Source organism: Mastigoproctus giganteus, chromosome 9, assembly GCF_048544385.1.
Source record: "Mastigoproctus giganteus isolate SK-2022 chromosome 9, ASM4854438v1, whole genome shotgun sequence".
Classification (NCBI taxonomy): domain Eukaryota; kingdom Metazoa; phylum Arthropoda; class Arachnida; order Uropygi; family Thelyphonidae; genus Mastigoproctus; species Mastigoproctus giganteus.
Genome location: NC_143583.1, coordinates 227,342,488 through 227,365,327, shown reverse-complemented (window position 1 = coordinate 227,365,327; position 22,840 = coordinate 227,342,488). Strand labels below are relative to the sequence as shown.

Below are 22,840 nucleotides of genomic sequence, written 5' to 3'. Positions count from 1 at the left end.
GTTTGTACCAATATTTTTGAGACACCCTGTATATTGGATTTTTTAATTACACTAATTAAAAAATTTTGTTAAAATTTTTTAAAATTTAATTTTTTTGTATGCTTTGAAATCTTATTTGTATTAATAAAGTGTCTTATTTTCAGGAATTCCTATATAAAGATGTAGTTGATGACCTCATAACTGCTAGAGTCCCTACCTAGACATTCACTTTTCTTCCAGTTAGTAGAACAACGCACATCAGAGTTTACAAAATAAAATGCAAAAGATTAAAAAAGGATAATGTATGCTATACATATGCAAGGATTTCTTTTGCTTTTCTTGCAGTGCACTGAAACACAGCCATATTTTAATGCAGCGTCGGTCATCTCTACAAAAAATCTAACAGGTGTGCAATAATTTCCTACTTTAATTCTTGTTTCTTGTCTTTCATTATTAAAATAATCATTTCATAAAATATGCCTTTTGAAACTCAAACTGTAGGAACCCTATTCCTATTTTTGTAGGAATCAAATTGGAGTTAGCATTAGCATAGTACAGGCATATGATGCAAGAAAGCAAGCTTATATAAAGAAACCCTTCTTATTTCTCCCATCCATTCACTCCAAACGTTTCTCCAGTTCTTCTATCAACTTCCACAACAACAGGTGGAAGTTTGTTCCAGCAATGAACTAAAGGCGAATTTCTGCATATGCATATCTGTCCTACAACTGTCTTTATTTAATTTGAATATATGCCCCCACAGGTGCAAAATCTGAGCAAGAGGGAGAATCCCATCAGCATTTAGCTTGCTCAAACCATTCAAAGCCTTTATACACCTCAATCAGATCACCTCACAGGTGTCTCGCCTCCAGACTCTGCAATTTGCAGAACTTAAGCCTTTCTTGGTAACAACAACCCTTAGTTCCACTCATTGATCTCATTGCCTTTCTCTGTACTCATTCCAGCAGCTCTACATCTTTCCTAAAATGAGGCCTCCAGACCTTTATGAAGCATTCAAGGTGTGGACTGACCATTGCTTTATACAAGGGGATAATTACCTACTTATAGTCTTCTAGATGAGCAGAAAACCCACTACACTATTATTATGGGGGACTTCAATGCTAAGGTTGGAAAAAGGCAAAACAGCACAGAAAGAGGAACTATAGGAAATTTTGGAATTGGTGAAAGAAATAAAAGAGGTGAAAGACTTGTGGAATTTGCAGAATCTCAAGGAATGTCAGTAATGAACACTTTTTTCAAGAAAAGGGTGAACAGAAAGTGGACATGGAAGAGTCCAAATGGATTAACAACTAATGAAATCGACTTCATCCTCACTAGCAGAAGATATATTGTGAATGATGTTACCGTCCTGAATAAGGTAAATGTTGGAAGTGATCACAGAATGGTAAGATGTACACTTGATATAGATGTAGGAAAGGAAAGGAAAAAACTGACTCGAGTAAATAATACAAAGGTCTTTGAAATAACAGAGGAGGAGAAAAAGCAGTATGTACTGGAACTTAAGAACAAGTTTGAGCTTCTGCAGACTGCTCAGGACCAAGATATCAACGAGGAATATTACAACTTTCTGAAAGTGATAAAGCCCAAGAAACCTATAGGGAAACAGAAATCCAAAGAAGAAAAAATTAGCCAAGAAACACTTGTCATGATGAACCAAAGACGACAAATGAAGACCAAGAAAAACACTGACAGGGAGAAAATTGAGTATACTGAGTTATGCAAAGCCATTAAAAAGAGACTCAGAGAGGACATAAGAAGATTTAACACAAGAAAAGTAGAACAAGCATTAAGGGAAAACAAAGGATTTAAATCAGCAGCCATGAGCAGTAACACAGAAAGACAAATGATACTGAAACTGAAGAATAGCGATGGTGTACTTATAAACAGCAGAGAAGGCATAATTCAAATAGCAGAAGACTACTATAGAGAATTATACAAGGAGCGAGGGAATGATACCAGCAGTGGGGAAGATGGATTGCAAAGTAGCAACACATACAACATACCCAATATTCTTCCTGATGAGGTAGAACATGCATTGAAGAAAATGAAGAATCGGAAAGCCCCAGGGGAAGATGAAGTTACTGTAGAATTGTTAAAATTGGGAGGAAGAGACATAACACAAAAACTGGCAAGGCTCTTCACAAAGTGCATTAGAAAAGGTGTGATGCCTAAGCAGTGGAATAATGCAATCATAGTTTTGCTGCATAAGAAAGGAGATAAATCAGAAATTGGAAATTATAGACCAATTAGCTTGTTATCCCATATCTACAAGTTGTTCACAAGGGTCATTACTAACAGATTAGAAAGAATACTTGATGAGAATCAACCGAAAGAGCAAGCTGGCTTTAGGACAGGATTCTCAACTATGGATCACCTTCACGTAATATCACAGCTAATGGAGAAAGCAAATGAATATAAAACACCATTATGCCTGGCATTTGTGGATTATGAAAAGGCATTTGACTCCATACAGCATAAGGCAATGTTTCGGGCACTGGAAAGACAAGGCATAGAAACTCCATATATTATGATTTTGAAGAAAATATATGAGAGTGCTACATCCTTTATTAGACTAGACAAAGACAGTAGCAAATTTAAAATCGAGAAAGGAGTTCGACAAGGAGACACAATATCTCCGAAGCTGTTTACTGCTGCCTTTGAGGAAGTTTTCAGAAGATTAGACTGGTCACAGAAAGGAGTCAATGTGAACGGAGAGTACCTAAACCATTTACGATTTGCAGATGACATTGTGGTCATAAGCCACGATCCCAAAGAATTAGAGGAAAATCTTAATCAGTTATGCACAGTTAGTAAGGATTTTGGACTAAAGATGAACATGGCTAAAACAAAAGTAATGATGAACAAGTATGCCACGGAAAAAGAAATAATGATTGAAGGAGCAGTAATTGAAAAGGTGGAGTCATATACTTATCTGGGACAAGTTATTAGCTGTAATAATGATAAATGGCTGGAAGTCAAGAGAAAAATAAATTTCGGATGGATAGCATTCAGGAAATATAGTCACATACTGAAGAGCAATATCCCAGTTTATCTGAAACGTAAAATAATGAACCAATGTATACTCCCCACCATGACTTATGGAAGTGAAACTTGGGCACTCACCAAAAGAATGGAAGAGAAGCTAAGAACTACACAGCGAAGAATGGAACGAATTATATTGGGAATCAGACTGTTAGATAAGAAGAGAAACGCATGGATTAGGCAGCAAACTCAAGTAAAGGACATTCTTATCAAAACTAAAGGACTAAAATGGTCTTGGGCAGGACACATAGCTTGAAGACATGATGTCAGATGGACTAAGAAAATAACAGAATGGTACCCAAGAGGAGCTAGAAGAAAACCTGGAAGACAAAGGCGGAGATGGATAGATGAAATTCATGAGTTTTTGAGTAGTAAATGGATGGCCAGTGCTCAAAACAGAAGGAACTGGAAAGTTGCTGGAGAGGCCTTCATCCTGCAGTGGATTGAAAATGGCTGATGATGATGATCCCTGCTAGCAAACTTCCCCTATATGTATGTGTGTATATATATATATATATATATATATATATCTGATAATTAAAATAAATATGATATTTAAAATAAAAACATCAGCCAGTAGTACGGCAATAATGCAGAGCGAAACAAAACGCAAAATAATATAAAATAAACAAACAGGGAAGGGAAAGTAGAAATAATAGGACAAAAGTCAAAGTCAAGTCACTTTTGTCCTATTATTTCTACTTTCCCTTCCCTGTTTGTTTATTTTATATTATTTTGCGTTTTGTTTCGCTCTGCCTTATTGCCGTACTACTGGCTGATACAAAACGCAAAATAATATAAAATAAACAAACAGGGAAGGGAAAGTAGAAATAATAGGACAAAAAGGTAGTCGATAATCCCCTGTATAATTTAGTCAATTAAGTCATTAAACCCAATTAATAAAAAAGATGTAAATTTAAAATAATGCCAATTATAAATAATTTAGCGGTACCCCCCTCGAAGGTACCAGTTCCAAAAAATGTGAAATATCACCAAAAAAGGGTTAAAGAAACTACCCAAAAACTAAAATATCAAAATGATAGACCATCATGCCCCATATCGACAGAGGACCAAGAGGCCAATAATGGTCATGGAATCGCTGCATTTCAATCGTCATACAAATCATCGCAAAGGCAGAAATATCGAAGAACCAAACCAACCCTCCATTCTCCGATAGATAAACCAATGCAGAGGATTTGCATGGCGGTGGTCCTTATGCAGCGAAAAATAATCTATAGAACAGACAGCACTCTTGATCAGAGCCACACCACTGATATAATGCAAGCTTAACCAACTTATATAATAGAAAGGAAAAGAATAGATGGCGGCACAGGCGCTGCTTATTTAGCATATCAACCCACTACTACCACTAATTTATATTATGTGAGGTAAAAGTTAGGCAAAAGTAATAAAAATAAATAAATATGGCTATGTCGTTATAAATAAATATGGCTATGTAGCTATCATTAGGGGCAGCAAATGCACATCCTCCACATGATGCCTCATTATATCTGATAATTAAAATAAATATGATATTTAAAATAAAAACATCAGCCAGTAGTACGGCAATAATGCAGAGCGAAACAAAACGCAAAATAATATAAAATAAACAAACAGGGAAGGGAAAGTAGAAATAATAGGACAAAAAGGTAGTCGATAATCCCCTGTATAATTTAGTCAATTAAGTCATTAAACCCAATTAATAAAAAAGATGTAAATTTAAAATAATGCCAATTATAAATAATTTAGCGGTACCCCCCTCGACGGTACCAGTTCCAAAAGACGTGAAATATCACCAAAAAAGGGTTAAAGAAACTACCCAAAAACTAAAATATCAAAATAATAGATCAAAATGATAGACTGACCATCATGCCCCATACCGCCATCTATTCTTTTCCTTTCTATTATATAAGTTGGTTAAGCTTGCATTATGTCAATGGTGTGGCTCTGATCAAGAGTGCTGTCTGTTCTATAGATTATTTTTCGCTGCATAAGGACCACCGCCATGCAAATCCTCTGCATTGGTTTATCTATCGGAGAATGGAGGGTTGGTTTGGTTCTTCGATATTTCTGCCTTTGCGATGATTTGTATGACGATTGAAATGCAGCGATTCCATGACCATTATTGGCCTCGTGGTCCTCTGTCGATATGGGTCATGATGGTCAGTCTATCATTTTGACACACCTACTCTCATTTTTTCTTTCCTAGTGCTTATGTCACATCAAACAGACTCAACATTGCATTGTCCACCAACATCAATTGGATGCACTTCTTTAGATTTTGTGTTTCTTAACTAACAGCATAACCCCTCCTCCCTTCCTGTCCTGTCCATCCTTTCTTTACAGATTGTGCTCCCCAAATTCCAGTTCTGCACTGCTTATGTCTGTGTGACTGCATGTCTCTGATATCCCAATACAGCAGGCCCCCGTTATAACGCGGTTCACTTTACGCTGATTCGCTATAACGCTGTTCTTATATTATAACCCGTATCTGACTATAACGCTGTCAAAACTCACTATAATGCTATTTTACTAGCATACAGATTGAATTTTTGGCAAATCCGTCTTCAGTCCAGTCTGTTTTGAGCTTTTTTTTTTTTTTTTTTTTTTTTTTTTTTTTGGCAAAAGGAGAAAATAGTCACCATGAAATTAACTACAGTAATTATTTTTATAATTTCTACTCTATGTACAAAATTGAAACTTTCAATATGCTCTATTTTCTTGGTGTGGATAGTTTCAAGGGAGAAATTCTTTTTTAGTACACCAGCTGAAAAAATTTACCATCCAGTGTCATATGCTGTTACGAAGTCTGCATTTTCTGTTCTGACATGTAATAGAAAGATACTAAAAATAGATTTACTCCCTATCTCTTCTTTTGTTTTACTGTGGGAACTATAACTTGCGAAATGTTTTTCACACAATCAATCCCATGAGTGCTAAATGCGGTGCTGTTTCTTGTACAGTATTCTCTTGTCTTCTGAACTCCTCTGACCTTGTGGTCACCCGAAGTACATAAAATTTGTTTGTTTTACTGTTTTGGAAATTCCATAAACATTCTCCATGACTCACACCATAATTTATTACAGTATTTTCGTGCAATAAACAACCATTTGATTTTACTGCACGGTAAAATCGAACTTTTCAGATAAATAAAACATTTGTCACCGTCTTCAGCTCACTTGCCAGAGGAATTCTAGATATCATTCAGTGCATACATACAGACAGTTTACTGTACTCGAACATCGTATCACAATCAGTGCAACGAAGTTACATTTGCAGAGAGTTATGGCGGATAAGAATGAAAAAGCAACAATGTCTGGACGCGGTGCAAAGATTGGAAAGGTAAGAAAAACATTGAGTTTGAAAATTAAATTAGACGTTTTGAAGAGAATTGATTCCGGTCAAAGACAAGTGGATGTGTGCAATAATTTAGGACTGGCAGGTTCAACTGTAAGAACAATCATAAAAAATAAAGAATCAATTTTAGCAGCTGGAAAAACCGCTGTTCCCCTGCAGGCAACTAAATTGACCAGGGCTAGGCCGGCTATTATGATTGAAATGGAGAAACTTCTACATAATTTTATTGAAGACAACATTCAACGTAGAATTCCGTTAAGTTCAATTATTATTAAAGAAAAAGCGAAGAGCCTATATGAAGATTTAAAGGAAGCTCACCCCGAAAAAAATGTGGAACCATTTAACGCTAGTAAGGGCTGGTTTGATAGATTTAGAAAGCGCTATAACCTGCACAATGTAGCAATACAGGGAGAAGCTGCAAGTGCAGATCAACAAGGAGCCGAAACTTTCAAAAAAGAATTTGTTAAAATTATTGAAGAGGGATGTTATACTGCTCAACAAGTTTTTAACATAGATGAAACAGGTCTTTTTTGGAAACGTATGCCTAAAAGAAGTTTCATATCGAAAGAAGAAAAAAACATGCCAGGCTTCAAAGCGGCGAAGGATCGGTTAACTTTGTTGTTGGGTGGTAACGCTGCGGGGGATTTTAAATTAAAACCACTTTTAGTTTACCATTCCGAAAATCCAAGGGCTCTTAAAGGTTTAGCTAAATCAAACCTACCTGTCATCTGGAAGGCTAATAAAAAAGCTTGGGTAACCAGACCGCTTTTCATTGATTGGTATGCTGAGTTCTTCTGTCCTGCAGTGGAAAAATATTGTGCAAAAAATAACATTGGTTATAAAGCTATTCTAATCATGGACAATGCGCCTGGACACCCAAGCAAAGAGAGCTTAGAAGACTTGAATAATCACATAAAAGTTTTTTACATGCCTCCAAACACTACGTCTCTGATCCAACCAATGGACCAAGGAGTAATTGCCACATTTAAAGCGTACTACATAAGGAACACCTTTTCCCAAGCTATTAAAGCCATCAACACTGAAAATGTACCGAGTTTAAAGGAGTTTTGGAAATCCTATAACATTAAAACCGCCATCTACAACATTTCAAGTGCCTGGGATGAAGTGACTCAGAAAACCATGAATGGAGTGTGGAGGAAAGTTTGAAAAAATTGCATAAAGCATTCCCAGGAACCTGATGATTCCGTTGAAAATGTTAAAACACAAATTGTTGAGCTCGGAAAAGAAGCAGGATTACACGAAATTAACGAAGACATCGTACAAGAGATGATCGACAACGACAGGGATGGCCTCTCTAATGAAGAACTAATGGAAATTTTAAAAGAACAAGAGCTTGCTATTGAGGGAGATGATGATCAAGATACTATAGATGAAGAACCGATGAAGTCGCTGACTGCAAAAGGACTTAGTGAAGCTTTTGAACACTTCGAAAAAATGTGTGATTATTTCCGGGAGAACGACCCTGACATGGAACGAAGTGCCAAGGTAATAAGAAATTTGAAGAAAGAAATGAATCCCTACATGTTGTTGTACAATGAGAGGAAGAAGGCCAAAGCACAACCCAAAATCGACTCATTTTTCAGTCCAAAGATACGAAAACTCGAGAGCACAGGGCCATCGAATTAATAAATTCATGATTTTCGTAAGTTAATTACCTCATAATTATATGTGTATATAATGTAGAATATTTTATATGTACAAAATTTTGAATATTAAGTATTTTTAATCGATATTGGTGCATATTTTCACTACCATTTATTATTGATTAGAAAATATCCTATGGAATAGACCGCAACTCACAAATACATATGTTACCTTATGGGAATATGGCGCTCGCTTAGCGCGGATTCACTTAGCGCTCTGTTTTCCCGGAACGAACTATCAGCGTTAAGCGGGGGTCACCTGTACTGCTCCAGTGTCGAGCGTTGTGGCATTAAGGGCAAGTTACAACTCTGAATAAAGAGATGGCTGAGTTGCAGAAGACAGAGTGGTTATTAATGGGCAATGCTCTTCATGGAATAATGTTATTAGCAGAGTACCCCAAGGTTCAGTGCTGGACTTATTGTTGTTTACCATATTTATTAATGATGTTGATGATGGTACTTCAAGCTTAAGTTTGCAGATGATACAAAAGTTGGCAGGGTGGTTAATGACAGTAATCAGAGTAAGCTGCTGCCACAAGGTATAAATAAATTAGGCTGATGGGCTGAGGAATGGCAGTTGAAGATTAACATTGATAAATACAAGGGGTACTGCATGTGGGTAGTAATAATCCCAGATTTAGAATCCCAACTGTGAAGTAATACACTCAGGGTAGTTGGAAAATGAAAAAGACCTGGGGTAATTGTGCAATCAGATATGAAGCTTTCTGAGCAATGCAAATAGGCTGTTAGGACAGCTCATGGAGTTTTGTTAATGATATACAAGAACTTTTCTAGAAGGGACAAGGGATTTCATTGTATAAAGCAATGGTTAGGCTGCATCTTGAGTACTGTGAACAGGTGTCTGTTGGTCTCATTTTAGCAAGGATGTAGATCTACTGGAATGTGCACATAGAAGAGATTGGTGAAGGGAACGAAAGGGTGTTCATATCACGATAGGCTTCGGTTCTGCAAATTGCAGCATCTTGAGACCAGGCACCTCCGAGGTGATCTGATTGAGTTTAAAGCTATAAATTGATTGAGGAGACTCAATGTTGATGGCATTCTTCCTCTTGTTCATGAGGAGGCATATTTTGCAACTACAATTCCCCAAATTTAAATTGGGGAAGGGTAGTTGCAAAATATGCAATGAGGATTGTTTTTGTCCTCATCCTGCAGGTGGTTGACTGTTGGAACAAACTTCCATTTGGTGTTTTGGAAGTGCACAGTTTGGCTAAATTCAGAGAAGAGCTAGATTATTGGAGGGTGAACAAGTGATATGGGATTTTTTTTTTTTTTTTTTTTTTTGCTGATGCTTTACAAGCTTGTATCATATGCCACTATTAATAATAATCTCTCCTTGTTAATCATAAAACACATCCTTTTAGACTGTCATTTTTCTATGCTGGCAGTACAGAGGCTTTCAAATTCATCTCTACCATAATAACACTGTATCACCTCATAGGAAACAATGCTGACTTGACAAAATTCTACAGTTACTTAAAATGAATTTACTTATATGATCGCTGTTAATTAAAATCCTGTATCAGTTCCTACCAGGTTATGGTGAACAGATGCAACATGGCTGCTGCAGCCCTTGCTCCATTAAAGCCTAACAACAACAACACAACCAATATTATGTAGCATTGGCCAGAACAAAAAATAAATAAATAAAATTAACAAAAAAAAAAGGCCCTGGAGAGAATGTGCAAGGCTCGTGGGATATAATTTTTCTCAGTGTGGGATATAATTTTTCTCAGTGTGGGCTATGCTTGTTAACAGGACAGACTCTTTTTACAGGGATGGGATACACTTGAATGGAAATTTGCTGATGCTATTGAGGCAATATTTGCTGATGCTATCAAGGCAGTTATAAGTGGTTTGAAAAACTGGTAGCTTTAGGGGATAGATGTAGTAGTGGCAAATGATGCAAGAAAACAAGCTTATATAGTATTGTCCAAAATAAAACCACTACACAGTTCTCCCTTCCTTACCTTCCAAGAATTTGGCTACTTCTTCCTCGAATTAATTCAAACCATCCACACTGATGGAAGCTTGTTCCATCAACCTAGGGGCTCACATCTAGTGAGTATGGGCTTGGCACACCCAGTGTCCCAAGCTGGATATCATCATTCTTCTCTTTCTTGGTGATTCCTTTCCACTTCTCTCTCTCTCTCAATTTTTTTTGGGTCTGTGCAGCATAAGTCTCAGGCTTCCTTGTGCCATATGGATTATAATAATAATAATAACCATCCACTGGCTGAAAGCAAACTTCTGCACATCAATCCTGCAACCATCCTTCCTCAACTTGAATTTATGCCCTCTCACATGTGTGGCTTCAGCAAGAGGAATACCATGCATAGAATAATACCAATCTGCAGGAAAACTTTTGGACATGCATTTATTATTTTACATAACAAATTTATAAAAGTGGAAAATATTTATTTATTTGAGAGGACAACATGAATAAAATAAGATAGTGTTCCCAATTGAAGGGTGATTGATAATTTTATTGCATTGATAATTTTATTCATTATCAAAACTAAAATTACTGTAACACCGAGCGAAAACTGATACAAAAAATAGATTGTGACAAGTTTAATGATAATAACAACCGGAAGCTTTCTGTTTGTATGTATCTAATCTAATATATTTCCTATTATTAAACTTGTCACAGTCTATTTTTTGTATCCGTTTTCGCTCTGTGTTACAGTAATTTTAGTTTTGATAATGAATCCAGAGCGCACAGGCCTCTTTAATCATATGGAGTGCACCAGTTTAAATTAAAAAATAATGTTAAGATTAATAATGTTAAGATCAATGCATATTATTTTAATTTTTCAGAGTGTGAAAAGCTGGGATTCCCAAATTCTACAAAAAATAAATGTGGTTATTGTGTTGGTGGGAAAACTATGCTTCCAAACAATTTTGGAGAAGATTGCAAAGGAAATTGTGGAGGTACAGCAGTAGATGACTGTGCTGGAATATGTGGAGGAACTGCCTATAGAGATGAATGCACTGGAATATGCATAGGTAATAATATATATAAAATGTAATGGATAACCACTCATTACTTGGCATTTAATTCATTCTGCATTAAATACAAAGGGACTTATTACAAAGGAAGACATGTTATTGGTGATTTTATTACCAATTACATGCCTTCCTTTGAAACTAATTTTAAAACTATTTTGTTGTTATGTATCTAATGGTTTTGAGACAGAATTTCATCTGCGCTAGGTAAAATGCTGTAGCATAGAAAGAATACAAGATAGAAGTGACTTCCATCTCATCAACAGTCTTGAGAATTGTTATTTTTAAACAAATAACATTACTATTATCTTATTTAAATTTCTGCTGGCTGTCAAACACTTAAGACAAAAGGCAATCCTCAATGTATCAAACATTTCATAGTCTCTATGCAGCACCTCCATAGCCAGGTGGGCAGGAGCAGCAGTGCGTAGCACACGCTTCTTGATTAGACTGGGGTTTAAGCCCGTGACCACCATATACAGAGGATATGGAAAGGTCAGGTAATGGCCACTGCATATCCTGGAGCAATATGGCCTTAGTTGCTAATGCTCTTAAAAACCAAATAACAACAAGAACAGTCTATGCATGCCTGCTGACCTCTGATGTTATTGGAAATTTTCCAATAATCAGATGTGTTGTTGAATTTTTCAGTTACTTTGCTCTTTATATAAAACCAAAACTACAATTAATGTAATTTTTAGGAATATAACAAATATCTGTTTAAAAACTACATTAGTGGGCTCTGTTTTCACTTTTGGATATGAGCAACACACAATTTTCTTTGAGGAATAAGAAATTCCATGTTTTAATACTCATTGTCAGGAAAACAGGAAATATATATTGTTTCCCTGACATCCAGGGAATGCACAATATATTTCCTGTTTCCATCAGTAAGGGAAACAGGAAATATATTGTGCAAAAAAAAGGATAGGTGGAACAGGACCAGGGTATGTCTGCCAGGGACAAAAGTTGATGACATTGTAGAGTAGATATCATCTTTTAAGAACACAAAAGGTGTTATTGTTGTACACGTTGACACTAATGACATTAAGAGTAGGAGATCTATGGACTGATTTAACAAATAAAGGCCAATGGTGAAAAAAAGTTGAGATAGTATTAAATTTCAAAATGGCTGCAATTCTGTCCAGACACAATAGGAGGAAGTATAAGACGAGAGCCTAGTCAATCAATTCAGCCCTGGAGAGAGTGTGCAGGGCTCGTGATTGAATTTTTCTCAGTGTAATCTGTATTTGTTAATAGGAGAGACTGCTTCTATAAGGGAAGAGAGGGGCATTCTGTGTGCTATCACACACACACTCAGTCTAAAACACTGATGGATTCAATATCTTTCTATTTTAGAAGATTTAAGAGAAGTCCAGTTGGCCTGCCTCCCTAAAATCCACTCATACACACCTCTTTGATGGTAAGCCCTGTTACATCACTTTGGTGGCAATGAACATGTAGAGTGGTTCTCTTCAAAACACCTGGTCAATGTAAAGAGGAAACGACCAAACCCTTCAGCTTCTACAGGGATGGATATGCTTAAATGGAAAGGGTGAAAGATTATTTCCTGATACTATCAAGGCAGTGTTAGGTGGATCAGAAAACTGCTAGCTTGGAGGGATTCACAGCCCATGCATTTAGCAGTAGACACAGGTAAATGTGAAAGTGATCTTGTACTGCTTCCATTGGAATGAGCAGCAGCCTGGAAAGCATGGTGCTGGGTATTTAAAGATCTGCTGGGAGTCATCTTGGAACAAGTAAATACATGGGCTGTTAGGGTAAATAAGAGTAAGAACAGGTGCATGTATACTTGTGGTGCCTCCTTAGCCAGGTGTAGCACATGTTTCTTGATTAGACTGGGGTTCAAGCCTGTGACCACCAAATACGGAGGATGCAGAAAGGTTAGGGAATGACCACCACATATCCCCGGAGGAATATGGCCTTAGTTGCTAATGCTCCTAAAAACCAAATAACAACAACAGCATATGCTTGCATGTATGCCAGTCCTAGTAGTATAGTAAATAAAGTTGATGAACTTGAAGTGGTGGTCAAGACATCAGAGGCGAATATTGTTGGGATATCAGAGACGTGGTGCCACACAGATATAAGCAGTGCAGAATTGGAATTTGGGGAGTACAATGTTGAATAGACAGGATAGGATGGGAGAAGGGATAATTATTATTATTATTAGCCATATGGTGCAAGAAAGCCTGAGGCTTATGCTGCACCAGCAAAAAAAAAAAAAAAAAAAAAATTCTGAATTACCCTGAGAGAGAAAACAAGAGTCAGAAGTAGAAGGAAATCACCAACAAAGAGAAGAATGAAGATATCCAGCTCAGGGACCCTGCGTGTGCCAAGCCCATACTCACCAGATATGAGCCCCCGGGGTTATCATGGAACAAGTAAATGCATGGGCTGTGAATGTGATCTATCTAAAGTTCTTTTTTGTGATTCCAGCATGTTTCAGCCTATACAGCAACCTCCCATGTGGGACCCAATCAAAATTTTTGCTAAAATTCCAAACAAACAATATTTAAACTATTTTCCACATCCAGCCCATGAGAAACTCTGTTAAGAGGGTTATCTAAATAATATATTATACGGTTAGTTAAACATAATTTTCTCGTTACAAAACAATGCTGTGTTTCCATCAGAATTCATCTTCTGTCTAAATGCTGTTTAAATGCTAATGGCATCCTTACCTTTTCTCAGACAAAATAAGGCGAAATAAATTTAAATTGAAAAAGGATGGTTGCAAGAGAGATGTGCAGAAATATGCTTTCAGCCAGAGAGCAGTTGAATACAATGAATATTTAGCAACTAATAATTGATATTTAACAAACTGTAGGAATATATATATATATATATATATATATATATATAATAGATAATAAACACATAAAATCTAAGGAAGTGCATCCAATTGATATTGATTTGATGGACAATGCAATGTTGATTGGTGCCTCCGTAGCCAGGTGGGCAGGAGCAGCAGTGCATAGCACACTCTTCTTGATTAGAGACCGGGGTTCGAGCCTGTCACCACCAAATACGGAGGAAGCGGAAAGGTCAGGGAATGACCACCGCATATCCCGGAGCAATATGGCCTTAGTTGCTAATGCTCCTAAAAACCAAAATAACAAACAAACAAGCAATGTTGATTCTGGTGTGAAATAAGCACGGAGAATGGCAAAATGAGAGTAGATGTATATGTTCTAAGTCTAATGAATCTGATGAATATAATGAGCAGTTGTGTAGAGAAATAGAGTGGGCCAGTAAATCAGAATGTCTTATAATGGGGGATTTTAACTTTCCAGATATCGACTGGAACTTGTGGCTTGGTCATTCGCACACTAGCAAGACTCATAGATTTATTGGATGACTGTTTTCTACAGCAACATGTTCGTGAGGCAACCACAGGGAGTAATACTCTTGATCTGATTATCAGAATTTGCAGATAAAGGAACCACTGGGTGACAGTAATCACAATGTACTGATGTGGGAATTACTTAAAGATGTAACTACCATCAAGGCTAAAGGGAAGGGCTATTGCTTTCGTAAAGGTGACTACAGGGGTCTCGGACAGTTTTTAAATTCTGTACAGTGGGATCAACTGATGATGTTAATAATGTTGAATTCTAAATGGGAAGCCTTCAGGGTCTTAATTTTGGTGACAACTAGGCTTTTCATTCCAACTAAACATCAAACAAAACATCAAAGGCAGATATTGTTGGGATATCAGAGACGTGGTGTCACACAGATATAAGGGATGCAGAACTGCAATTTGGGGAGTACAACGTCTACAGAAACGATAGACAGGATAGGAAGGGGGGAGGGGTTATGCTATTAGTTAAGAAACACATAAAAACCAAGGAAGTGAAGCCAGTCGACATCGCTGGACAGTGCAGTGTTGAGTCAGTTTGGTGTGACATAAGCATTGGGAGATCAAAATTGAGAGTAGGAGTGTGCTATAGGCCTAATGACTCTGATGAGTATAATAAGGAACTGTACAGGGAAATAGAGTGGGCCAGTAAATCAGAGAGTCTTATAATGGGAGATTTTAATTTCCCAGATATTGACTGGAATTTGGGGGCTGGTTACTCACGCACTAGCAGGGCTTTTGTGGATTTATTGGATGATTGTTTTCTACATCAGCATGTTTGGGAGGCAACTAGAGGGAGTAATACTCTTGATTTGATTATCAGCAGTGATTCTTCATGCATTAAGAATCTGCAGATAAATGAACCACTAGGTGGCAGTGATCACAGTGTGCTGAAGTGGGATTTACTCAAAGAGGTAACTACCATTAGGGGTAAAGGGAAGGGTTATTGCTTCCGTAAAGGCGACTACGATGGACTGAGACAGTATTTAAATTCTATACAGTGGGACCAACTGATGATGTTACCAACAGCAAATTCAAAATGGGAAGCATTCAAAGAACTTATCTTGGAAGCTACTAGGCTTTACATACCAACTGAGAAATATTGTTCAAGGTTTAGGCCAAAATGGATGTCAGATGAACTAATGAGGCATATGGCAGTGAAGAAAAATGCATGGGATACTTACAAATTAACACATGACACAGAAGCCTATGATAGATACAAGTTGATATGCAACCAAGTTACAAAGGAGGTTAGGCAGGCGAAGGCAGATTACGAGAAATCCTTGGCAAGGGATGCAAAGAAAAACAGCAAAGAGTTCTTTACTTATGTAAACTCTAGAAGGAAGGGGATGAATCAGATTGGTCCACTTGATATTGATGGGTCAACTGTTGATGATCCTGCTCAGGTAGCTAACAAACTAAATGAATATTTTGCATCGACATTCACACATGAGGAGTTATTCAGCAAGGGGAATGCCAGAGTTGTATTCAACTCTAACAGTAAGCTTCAGAATCTTGAAATAACTGGGAGTAAAGGGGAGGAGAAACTGTTGAAGATAAACACAAGAAAGGCACCCGGGGTGGATGGGATCTATCCAGTTATATTAAAGGAGGCAGCAAAGGAAGTAAGCAAACCCTTAGCCATAATTATGAGAGCTTCCTTGGACTCAGGGGAGGTACCCATAGACTGGAAATGTGCAAATGTGACCCCAATTCACAAAGGAGGATCAAAGGCTGACACAAGAAATTATAGACCTGTGAGCTTAACTTCTGTTCCAGGAAAATTAATGGAGGCACTGGTTAAAGAAGCACTGCAGGATCATTTAGACAAGACTTCAGTTATAGCTCAGACACAGCATGGTTTTGTTAATGGGAAGTCTTGCCTGACCAACTTGATTGGATACTATGATGCAGTCACAAAAGAACTGGATGCAGGGAATAACTTTGATATTATATACTTGGATCTTAGAAAGGCTTTTGATACTGTTGCACATGGAAGACTGCTACACAAATTGGAGCAGTGTGACATTGGAGGCAAATTGCTGCTATGGATAAAGGGGTGGTTGAGGGGGAGAAGACAGAGAGTGGTAATCAATGGACACTGCTCATCGTGGACTAATGTTATTAGTGGAGTCCCTCAGGGCTCAGTGTTGGGTCCATTATTGTTTTCTGTATTTATAAATGATATTGATGATGGTATATCAAGCTTAATGTCCAAGTTTGCAGACGATACAAAGGTTGGCAGGGTTGTCAAGGGCACTACTGACACTATGCTGCTGCAACAGGATCTGGAAAGGTTGAGCAGATGGGCTGAGAGGTGGCAAATGAAGTTTAACATTGACAAATGTAAAGTACTACACATGGGAAACAGCAACCCCAGAGCAACGTATCAACTCTGTGGTACTACACTGACAGTGGTAGAGAATGAAAGGGACTTGGGGGTGGTTGCGCAGGCAGATATGAAGTTCTCTGAGCAGTGCAGACAGGCTGCAAGAGTAGCTCATGGAGTATTGTCAATGATATACAGGAATTTTTCCAGCAGGGATAAGGAGGTGATTATTCCATTGTATAAGGCAATGGTCAGGCCACACCTAGAGTACTGTATACAGGTCTGGAGGCCTCATTTCAAGAAGGATGTAGAGCTGCTGGAACGAGTACAGAGAAGGGCAACAAGATTAGTGAATGGAACAAAGGGGTGCTCTTACGAAGAAAGGCTTAAGTTTTACAAATTACAGTGTCTGGAGACTAGGCACCAGCGAGGTGATCTGATAGAGGTGTATAAAGCCTTGAATGGTTTAAGCATGCTCAATGCTGATGGGATTCTTCCTCTAGCTCAGAAAAATCACCTGAGAGGGCATAAATTCAAATTGAGGAAAGACAGATGTAGGATAGACGTGCGGAAATTTGCCTTTAGCCAGCGGGTGGTTGGTTGGTGGAACAGACTTCCATCCCTTGTGGTGGAGGTTGATAGTCTAAATAAGTTTAAGGCTCAGCTGGACAGGTATTTTGAACGAACAGAGGGGTGAAGTGGAAGTGGGTTTTTTTTTTTTTTTTTTTTTGGCTGATGCTGCATAAGCTTGCTTTCTTGCATCAAATGCCTCTACTAATGCTAATGCTAAGAAATACTGTTTAAGGTTTAGGCCTAAATGGATATCAGATGAACTAATGAGGTTCGTTTCGTAGCAGAGAAGAAAAATTGTATGGTTGTATATGAAGTATCAGGTGACACAGAAGCCTATGGTAGATATAAACTAGTCTGTAATCAAGTAACAAAAGAGGTTAGGCAGGCGAAGGTAAATTACAAGAAATCATTAGCAAAGGATGCAAAGAAAAACAGCAAAAAGTTCTTTACTTGTGTAAACTCTAGAAGGAAAGGAATGAATCAGATTAGACCACTTAACATAGACTATTGATGATCATGATCAGGTAGCTGATAAACTGAATGAGTATTTTGCATTTACATTCACACCTGAGAAGTTATTCAGTGAGGAGATTCAATTATGCTGTTAATGAAGAAACAGATAAGATCTAAGGAAGTTCAGCCAGTCAACATGTGTGAAAAGTGTAGTGTTGAGTCTGTTTGGTGTGACATAAACACTGGCAAAGAAAAATTAAGAATAGGAGTGTGTTGTAGGCCTAATGATTCTGAGTATAACCATTAATTGTACAGGAAAATAGTGGCCCAGTAAATCAGTATGTCTTATAATGGGGATTTTAACTTCACAGATATTGACTGGAATGTGTGAGTTGGTTACTTGCACGATGCAAGACTTTTTTGGATTTATTGAATATTGTTTTCTACAGCAGCATGTTCACAAGGCAACCAGAGGGAGTAATATTCTTTATCTAATTATCAGCAGTGATTATTCATGCATTAAGAATCTGCAGATAGAAGAACCACTTGGTGGTAGTGATCACCGTGTACTGCTGTAGGATTTACTCAAATATGTAACTACCATCAGGGATTAAAGGGAAGGGTTTTTGCTTTCATACTACACTGGTCTCAGACAGATTTTAAATTCTATACAGTGGAACCAACAACGAGAAATCTTTGGCAAAGGATGAAAAGAAAAACAGCAAAGGCAGATTATGAGAAATCTTTGGCAAAGGACGCAAAGAAAAACAGCAAAGGCTTCTTTACTTATGTAAACTCCAGATGGTAGGGGATGAATCAGATTGGTCCACTTGATATTAATGGTTAGACCTGTTGATGATTCTGCTCAGGTAGCTGACAAACTGAATGAGTATTTTGCATCCACATTCACACATGAGGAATTCTGATGGGATCTATCCAGGTATATTATGAAATGCAGCAAAGGAAATAAGCAAACCCTTAGAAATAATTATGAGAGCATCCTTGGATTCATGAGAGGTCACCATGGACTGGAGAAGTGCAAATGTATCCTCAATTCACAAAGTGGGATCAAAAGGTTATGCGAGTAATTACAGATCTGATCGCGATCATCAATAGTCTATGTTAAGTGGTCCAATCTGATTCATTCCTTTCCTTCTAGAGTTTACATAAGTAAAGAACTTTTTGCTGTTTTTCTGTTCCAGGGAAATTAATGGAGTTATTGTTATTTTTTTTTTAGAATCATTAGCAACTAAGGCCATATTGCTCCGGGCATATGCAGTGGTCATTCCCTGACCTTTCCGCATTCTCCGTATTTGGTGGGCACAGGCTCGAACCCTGGTCTAATCATGAAGCGTGTGCTATGCACTGCTGCTCCTGCCCACCTGGCATTAATGGAGTCACTGGTTAAAGAAGCCATGCGAATCATCTGGACAAGACTGCAGTTTTAGTTCAGGCACAGCATGGGTTTGTTAAGGGGAAATCTTGTGTGACCAATTTGATTGGATACAAAGGATGTGATCACAAAGGAAGTGGATGCAAAAAATAATTTTGATATCATACACTTAGATCTGAGAAAAGTTTTTGATACTTTTGTTTACAAATTGGAGCAGTATGGCATTAAAGGAAAGTTGGCACTTTGGATAAAAGGGATTGTAAAGTGAGAGAAGACAGATTGGTAACCAAGAATTGGTAATAGATTGGACACTTCTAATCACGGACTAATGTTATTAGTGGAGTCCCACAGGGTTCAGTGTTGGGACCATTGTTGTATTTTATATTTATCAGTGATATTGATGAAGGTATAACACACTTAATGTCCATCTTTGCAGTTGATACAAAGGTTGGCAGGGTTGTTAATGACAGTGACAACAGTATGCAGTTGGAACAGGATCTAGAAAATATCCTGAGAGGTGGCAATTGAAGTTTGACATTGAAACATGCAATGTACTGCATATGGGTAGCAGTAACTGCAGAGTAATGTGCCAAGTGTGCAGTACTACACTCAGGCTATTGGAGAATGAAAAAGGGCTGGGGGGGGGGTGATTTTGTTGTGAGATATTATTTTTCAGAGTAGTGAAGCTCATGTCTTGTCTGTGATATACAGGAACTTTGCTAGGAGTTGATTATCCCTTTGTATAAGGCAGTAGTCAGGCCACAACTTGAGTGCTGCATACAGTTCTAGAGGCTCATTTTAGGAATGATGTAGAGCTACCAATATGCGTATAGAGAAGGGCGACCAAATTGGTGGTGACAAAGGGGGTTCTCTTACCAAGAAAGGCTTCACAGGTGCCTAGTCTCCAGATGCAAAATGTAGCATCTGGAGACTAGGCACCTGTGAGGTGATGATTGCGGTGTTTAAAGCTTTGAATAGTTTGAGAAAGCTCAGTACTGATGTCATTGTTCCCCTTGTTCAGATCATGCACTTGAGGGTGCATAATTTCAAACTGAGGAAAGACAGTTGCAGAATCGATGTGTAGAAATTTGCCTTTAGCCAGCGAGTGGTTGATTGCTGGAAAAAAGCTTCAATCTGTTGTTGTGGAAGTTGATATTCAAGGAAGGACTGGAAAAACTTTTGGAGTGAATGAATAGATAAATGCAGGGGCATTTCTAGGGTATGTGATGCCTGGGTGCCAATCACAATTTGGCACCTCCTTTTAAAATTTTCTTCATATGTGTATGTAAGATTCAGATTTTCAGGTGCCTCTTGAACATTGGTGCCTGGGTGCAGTAGGGACGGCCCGCCCTTGGGTAAATGGGAGGTGGGTTTTTTTTGCCTGCACTTTTTTCTTCTTGTTTATTAATGAACTTCTTCCATTGACCAGAAATCCTATTCATAATTTTGCTGATGATAGCACATTGCATTCCACCTCCCAGTTTGTGAAACCTTGCCCTGTACAAACAGCTTCAACTGCTCGAATATCCACTACCAATTCCTTAAATGCTGATGTCAGGTAAATCTTCAGTGTGGTAAAGATAACTTATTTGATTTCAATCCTTTTAAAGCTCAGTCTTTTCTCATATCTTGCAAAAAGGAGATATGAGAGAGGACTTTCATGACTTTGTACTGTCCCATAGTATATTTTTCTGCTCTTTTTGACCAGTAACTCAACATTCATTGTAGCATCCTACTTTTATTCTTTTTGCTCCTCTGCTTACCTTCAATGGCATTCTGAGTTCTAGGCAAGAACATATATACATCTATTTGGGTTACACTGACCTCTAAACTCTCTTGGCTTAACCACATTACAAATATTGAAAAACTGAGCTTTCTCTTTTGCTCTTGGCGTTACTTTTCTTCCAAACAGCTGTTCACTCTCTACAAATCGCAAATCCAGCTTACTGTGGAATAGTGTTCCCATATCTGGGGGTGATGAACCAAAAATCTCTCTCAGGCTTCTAGATGCCATTCAAAAGAGGGCAATTATGTTAATTAATGACATCTCTAACAGCGTCTCTCCACTCTCTGTCTCATAGATGTTCTGTTTCTTCTGTATGCCTTTTCTATAGATACTTCCATTTACACCATTCTTTTGAATTGGCTCCTATAATTCCCACTCTCTCTTCCAAACTAGTCCGAACGTGTGCCATACCCAGTCAACATCCTTTTACTGTCCAACTTCAGACTCGTAGAACTAATTTTTCTTCTTCTTCATTTATTCATTCAGCTTCCTTTTTCTGGAACAACCTTCCTTCATATATATTTCCTGAAAATTACAATCTACAGAAATTCAAGTATAATGTCAACAAGTACTGTATCTTCTTTCATCATCTTTTCAATCTTCAACCCATGAACAGTACTATGTATTATAGGTTCTAATACCCCTCGTGTTTGGGATTTTCTTTAAAAAAAAATTATAATAATAAAAATAAACTTCCTAGCAGCCTCCCTCAAAATTACTGGGTATATGCCATCAACTCAAGGAGCCTTAACTTGTCTTTGACAGTAATCTGTAATTTTAAATCACTAATTTCGTATGACTTGGCCTCAGTTGCACAGTTTTTTTTTTTTTTTTTCTCAGCATGAAGGGTCTTTCTTCCATAAAGATAGATGCAAAGTACTTGTTCAATTCATTGGCAACATCATCTGGGTTATCTAAGACTTTTTTTCCACACCCTGTCCATAAGGGGTCCAATCTAATTTGCTTTTTTCTTTTTTGTATTCACGTACATGAAAAATTCCTTGTCCCATTCTTTGGTCTCTTAGCCAGTGCCATCTCATACGTAGCTGCCTCCTGATATTATGAATCAACTTGTAGCTGTTGTAGACTTCAGCACTTTCATCACTCTGTAACTGCCCATAGTATTTTTTTCTGCTCTATTTGACTAGCTACTCAACATTCATTCATTGTAGGTCCTCCTCCTGCAATATTTTCGTAATAGTATGTATTTGTTAATGGCTTCTATGATTTTTTTCTTTAAAGGTATTCCATAATTCAAGTGTATTCACCCTCGCTCTGCAATCTGCACAATTAATAGATGCCATATAGTATCTTAAGCTGTAAATGTCTCCTCTTCTTTACCTTTAACTACTGCAACATCTTTCTTCATCTTCCAACTGATGACTGAGTGGTCACTATCTGTCAATGGTTTCTGTATTTTAAGCCCTGTGATGTCATCTAATTCATGAGTAATGATGAGGTCAAGAATATTCTAGCCCTAGTATTATCTCTGACATGGTACCACCATGTCAGAGATGATAATTATCTAATTTATTTAGAAAAATTTTTCCCCAAAGTGAGTTTCTTTTCCACTTATTCCAATAAATCTGGGGCATATTGAAGTCACCCATAATTAGACATTTGCCCTTGCTTCCCTATTCAATCAGTATGCCAAACCTCTTGTCGTGCTGTTCAGTCTTCTGGTCTGTAGATCACTCCCGCTATCATATTTGGGTGTTCTGCAAAAGTTATGTGGTACCACATGGGGGCTCCTCTGCTTTGACCTTACGCTTGTCATCTCTTGGTCTCGTCTATTCAGCTCATGAACAGTATATGATTACTATCATTATTA

General features: G+C 37.7%; 1 protein-coding gene across 1 annotated transcript in view; it reads left to right on the top strand.

The window, feature by feature from the left end:
- Positions 1-335: 335 nt before the first annotated feature.
- Positions 336-22,840, top strand: part of LOC150081151 (uncharacterized) — a 157,123-nt gene continuing 134,618 nt past the window's right edge. Inside the window, exons 1-2 of the mRNA XM_090380945.1 lie at positions 336-385; positions 10,905-11,093. Coding sequence (XP_090237071.1) covers positions 10,973-11,093 — 121 coding nt within the window. The 5' untranslated portion in view covers positions 336-385; positions 10,905-10,972. The remainder of the gene's footprint in view (positions 386-10,904; positions 11,094-22,840) is intronic.